Source organism: Pediculus humanus, genomic scaffold (genome assembly GCF_000006295.1).
Source record: "Pediculus humanus corporis 1103172107733 genomic scaffold, whole genome shotgun sequence".
Lineage (NCBI taxonomy): Eukaryota > Metazoa > Arthropoda > Insecta > Psocodea > Pediculidae > Pediculus > Pediculus humanus.
In genome coordinates this window covers 368,070-374,052 of record NW_002987336.1, presented here as the reverse complement: position 1 = coordinate 374,052, position 5,983 = coordinate 368,070, and the positions used below count along the sequence as shown (strand labels likewise).

At 28.0% G+C, this 5,983-nt stretch overlaps 1 protein-coding gene across 1 annotated transcript; it reads right to left on the bottom strand.

Annotated features, from left to right (window-relative positions):
* Window positions 1–705: 705 nt before the first annotated feature.
* On the bottom strand, window positions 706–3,973 carry Phum_PHUM323760 (chitin binding peritrophin-A, putative; the record flags this gene model as incomplete). Its single annotated transcript, XM_002427460.1, has 7 exons — window positions 706–743; window positions 1,117–1,375; window positions 1,612–1,773; window positions 1,847–2,004; window positions 2,082–3,194; window positions 3,345–3,622; window positions 3,888–3,973. The coding sequence occupies 7 exons, from the start codon at window positions 3,971–3,973 to the stop codon at window positions 706–708; spliced, it is 2,094 nt and encodes a 697-aa protein (XP_002427505.1).
* Between the last annotated feature and the right edge of the window lie 2,010 nt (window positions 3,974–5,983).

Genomic DNA, 5,983 nt, shown 5'->3' with positions numbered 1-5,983 from the left:
CATCATCGAACAAAAAAAAAGAAAAGTTAAATTTTTTCGCACGCAAAATTTTTCTTTGTCTCTCTCTCTCTCTCTCTCTCCCTCTTTCTCTTTCTCTCTTTCTCTCTCTCTCTTTCTCTCTTTCTCTCTCTCTCACATTTCTCCCCTCCCCAAGAAAAAGGGAAAATTACTTGATCGATAAAATCGATTCGAAAATTTTTCACGTGTGGGAAAATTAATGCAAAAAAAAAAAAAAAGAAATTTTCTTCAAAGATTTCCCTTGATATTGTTAATTAAAGTACAATTTAACGTTGTTTTATGGAAATTAAATGAATTTATTTACCTGACCGCGTAAACACGAAAATATTTAAATAAAAGATTAAAAGTTAATATATATATACGTTAAATTTATTCTAAGAATAATTTTCACTTTCTTTGTCCGCCATTTTGGTTTTTCCTTTTTTTTTTCGTTTAATAATAATAATAATAATGATAATAATTACTATTGAATATTTAAATATTATAAAATTAACGATCGAACGAACGAACGATTATACGGTCGATTCCCTAAAATTAACTCGATGAAATTTTAAAAAAAAAGAAAATTTTTTATCCTTTTCCCGCTATTTTTCCGGAGGAAATGGTTCGTTGCTTTCATCACACGTGATAAACCCGGTTTCCGGTTTAAAAAATTTTTTTTTTTTTTTAATTAATTATAAAGTGACGTCATTTATTCCAGTCGACGAGTTTTGTAACAATAATTCCTCTTATCAGGTTTATTATTAAGTCCCTTTCATTTATTTTAAAATGTTAAATATCGTCGGCGAAATGTTATTAATAATAATAATAATGATGATGATAATGATGATAATAATAATAATAAACGAAAAACGAGAAGAGTGCGAATAATTTTTATAATTTTTTTTATTAAAAAAAAAAAAGAAAAAAAAACAATTGTTTTTTCTTTTCGTCGTTGATGTTTGTTTGCCGCCATTTTGTTTTTTATTATCATTATTATTATTTTTGATAATTAATGTTCGAAAAAACCGTAATCGTAGTAATTGTTGTTATTATTTTTGGTTTGATTTTTATTGTTTTGATGTTCGTTTCTGTTATTGGAAGAATTTTTGGACGTACTTCTGATACTTTCTCCGCACTGAGATTTCGAACCGTTTTTCACTTGAACGGTTCGACAAATGGCGTTCGAATTAATAAAATTCGTCATCAATTTCGGATCGTTCGAACACGTTGATTTCTCATCTGGAATGCAACTTAACGATTCCGGATCGAATACGTTCGTGAGAGGACATTTGTGATAATACGGAAATCCGTTCGAACATATTATGTAACCTTTACAATCACCTTCGTATGGTTTTATCTCGTTCACGGACGAACACTGGAATAAAAACAAAAATAATAATAATGATTGGAAAAGGATGGAAAACACACGAAATTAATAATAATGATAATGGTTATAATTTTATAAGGGAAAATAATTTACGGAAGCTTCTTAATTTAAAAACAACGTTTGGATGCTGCTTGCGAGAAAATTAGAAATCTATCTTGATAAAGTCAAGTGAAAGATTTCGAAATATAGGAAAAGGTTAAAAAAAGGTTCGGTACAAAACTCACTTTCATCGGACATGTTGATTCTTCGGCAAAAATGCAAGTGTCCGCCGCTGTGTTCCAATGAGTACTCGGTGGGCACATTCTGTACTCTGATATTGAATTTTTACAAATGAAATATCCACCGCAATCTCCGGGAACCCCATAAAATCCATTCTCCACTGGACACTGCGTTGAAAAAATAAATAAATAATAATTTGGGAATTTATGACGTCATCGTGGAAAAATTTAAAATACTCACGACGTAATTGCAATATGAATTATGGGGCATGTCGCAACTTTTTGTTATTATGTTAAATTGGAGTCCATTCGGACAATCCCTTTGTAATGCAACACCTGATTCGCAATGAACATATTTATGGCAAAAACCGTTTAACGGATACGTCACGTTGTAGCCATCTTGAAATAAATAAAAAAATTTTTTTTCACGCGTGTGCGACATTTTCTTGGCGAAAAATTTGTGCGCAGACACTTACCCGGGCACGATATTGTGTTATCATTCCATTCTTTTCCAATATATTTCTTGTAGGAGATTTCAGGTTGTTCCGTTGTTGTCGTATCATAGTTGCCGAAATTTTTTGGAATTCCAGTTCTTGAAAATGGATTTAGATAATCGAATTCTTTTGTATTTTGCGTTGTCATCGTCGTCGTCGTCGTCGTCGTCGGCGGTGAGGCCGTCGTCGTATAAACACCCGTTCTAAACGTTTGACTAGTTTGTTCAGTAATTTTCGTCGGTGGCAAACCCTTAATCGTACTTTCCGACGGCTTCACTATAATCCGGATATCCGTTTTGGTTTGTGTAGGAATCAAAGTGTTTGGCCGTGACGTCATCGTCGTAGCCTTTGTCGTCATTTCCTTTTCTAAATTTCTATCTATTTGTACGTCGTAAGGTGGTAACGTCGGGCCACTTTTTGGGCGATAAGGTAAATTTTCATTCTTCATTATTTTTTCCATTATTCTAGGATAGTCGTCGAAATTTGGTATTTGTCGAAAACTATTATTATCATCATCAAAATTAACTTTATTATTATTATCATCGTTTGAATTTTTAGTTACGGGCTCGTCGTAGGAAAATGTCGTTGTCGTCGTCGATGTCGTCGCGAACAAAGTAGCGTCGTTCGGGTTTTTGTAAATTTCTCTCGTTGTTTCCGTTTTCATTTCCGTCGTGGTCGAACCCGGAAAATTTCTATCGTTTTCCCCGTCGTAATTTTTTTCATCGTTTATATTTGGCAACAGTGGAATTCTAAAAATTGTCGTTGTCGTTGGTTTCGGAGTCGTAAAATTTAATTGATAATATTTAAAATCGTTGTCGTTTTCGTCGTCGGTTTTCATGATGATAGGATTTGGGGAGTCATACGGATTTACCGATTGATAAATTTCGGGGGGCGGTCGATATTTTTCAAAATTCGGCGGTCTATTATGATATTTGTAAGTACGCATGTAAGAATAATCTATGTTTTCGTCGCTATCCGTATACGAAGCATCGGGCATTGTGTCTAATTTTTCAAAAGCATACCTTAAAAATTCAAGGTAGAGTTTACACGTACCTTTCGGTATCAAATTCCTTTCGAATTTTTTATGTCTGTCCTCTTTAACTTTATTATTATTATTATTAGTACAATTATAATTATTATTAGCATTAGCATCATCATTAATTTTGGTAATATTATTATTATTATTATTATTATTATTAGCATTAGCATTACCATTAATTGTAGTTGTATTTTTTTCATTTTCACTTTTGTGAAAAATAACCGTTGTTTTATTTTTGTTCGGATTAAAATAATAAGTCGCACCGTAAGGTAGCTTTGCTATTTGTTCCTGCGTCAAATTTAGTCCAGCAATCGGAAATGTTACGTTGGGAGAAATATGTTGGATTTTATCTTTCGGTAATGGATACTCGTAAGCGTAATCTTCGTATTCTGATGGATTATCATAATAAGATATTGAACTCCATGGGAACTCTTTTCTTTCTAAAAAATCTTTATTTTTCGATTCTCTCGGATGTACCGCTTCTCTTTTCTTCAAATTTTTATTCGATTCATTCAATTCTGGCAACAAAAAAATAATAATAATAATAATAATAATTTACGACGACGCGTCATAAATTTCATTTTCCACGAAAAAACTTTTTTTTTTTTTTTAATTTAAATAAATACTCTAAATTAATTTATTATAATTATTATTATTATTAATTACCTTTTATGTTATTTTTTCCGATGATTTTAAGTAAAAAATTAATAATGTCTTCATCTGACGTCATCGTTATAATTTTTTTTAACATTCTCGGATTTTTTTTTAATTTAACTATAAATGAATTTAATTTTATATAATCTTTATCCACGTGTAATTTTTCTCTTTCCGACATCGTCATATTTATTAATAATTTTTTATCTTTTACATTTTTCCAATCTGAAATATTATTAATATATATTAATAATGATAATAAATTATTATTTTCTTATTATTAATAATAATATATTTTTAAATTTTTTTTATATTTCCAGGTCGAAAAACAAAAATTTATTAAAATCACTGGAGAAGTTTTTTTTTTCTTTTTTTTTCCACCCCACAGACGTGAATTCTGGAATATCTGGATAAACGGGTAAGTTATTAATTTATATTTTACGTCATCGATTAATTACCTAAAGAAAATGTAGTAATAATAATGATAATGATAAAAATAATTGAAAATTTTTTATTTTTTTTAATGGATCGATACGATTTCCAGTAAAGATTAGTATGTTAGGGGATTTTCCAGTAAGTCAGGATTAAAAACAAAAAAATTACCTGGAATGTATTTAAAGGCTTTAAAACAAACGAATTGATTTAATTAATTAAAATGAATGAATGAATGATTGAATGGAAAAAAAAACTACGTAATAATATCCAAAAAAAAAAAGAAAATTTTTGTTTCGAATTATTTTTTGGACAAAAAAAAAAAAAACGATGGATTTTTTTTTATAATTTTCTGTCGTTACGTTGCAAAAAATGATAATCGTAATAGCAGAAGACAATTACAATGATGATAATAATAATAATAATAACGTAAACGATAAAATAAAAACCGTTAAAAAAAAATTTTTTTAATCGCCAAACGAATAAAAAAAAATTTTAAATGAAAAACTTACCGGGTAATAAATACGATGTATCGATTTTATTATTATTATTATTATTTTTATTATTATTAATATTAATAATATTAGAATTTGAATAATTAATTAAAACGGATAAAATAATACAAACGAAAAATAAATTCATTTTTTATTTAAAAACGACAACAAAATTATTCGTTTATTCGTCGATGAACTCAAATTAAAAATGATTTTTGAAACCCACAAAAAAAAAAAAAATTAATTATTCGTTAGTGTAATATTAATATTTCCCCACCACGACGACGACTACAACAAACAACAAACAAACAAATACAACAACGCCTACAAAAATTTTAAATTTAATTTTTATTATAACTACTTCTCTTACAAAATTTAACATTGAATTGTTATTAGGGTAAATAATTTGTGGGCATTTATATTATCGAGTAGGAATGTTTTCGTTCGTTCGAATCACCACCACCACCTTTGCAAATATTAAATTTTTTTTTTTTTTTCCATGAGTAATTGGACAAATTTTTGAAATTTCCTTAAAAAAAAAAAAACGCCCCCCACAAAAAAAAAAACGATAAAGAAAAATTTTTTTAAAGGTTTTTTTAAAGATAAAGAAAAAGGAAAATGTTTTTTTTTATAATAAAATCTTTCATTTTTTTTTTTATATTTTTTTATTCTATGTAATGTAATATATATACGTAAATTGAATTTATTTTAATATCATAGAGTAAAAAAAAAGAGAGGATAACAAATCACATATTAAATAAAATTCAAATCGTTTTTGTTTGTGTTTGTATAACAAAAAAAAAATTGTTTGCTTTTAATTTTAATTTTTTTTTTTTTCTTTTCGAAAATGGGGAAATTTGTTTTTTTTCTTTATTTTTTTTATTTTTTAATTTGATTAAATGAAATGAAAAAATAAAATTTCCCACCCACCCCCGAAAAATTTCCCGCGGGTTTCCCCCCAAAAAAAAAAAACAGAAAAATTTTTAGGGAAAAATTATCATCCCGAGTTAAAAATCATGATTGCATTTTTATTCATACTCACACACACGTAAAGATTATTAATTGCGTGCGAACGCATATAAATTTATCTTTTTTTTTTTTTTGCTGGAATTTATCGTTTGTTTTTTCTCCAAAAGAAATTATTATCCGTTACTGGAATTTATTGTCATTTTTAATGGTCCTGGAAAAGTTTTGACAACCGTTCGATCATCATTTCTTTACGTTTATCATTATTTAGAAATGTTTTTTTTTAAACATTTTTGGTT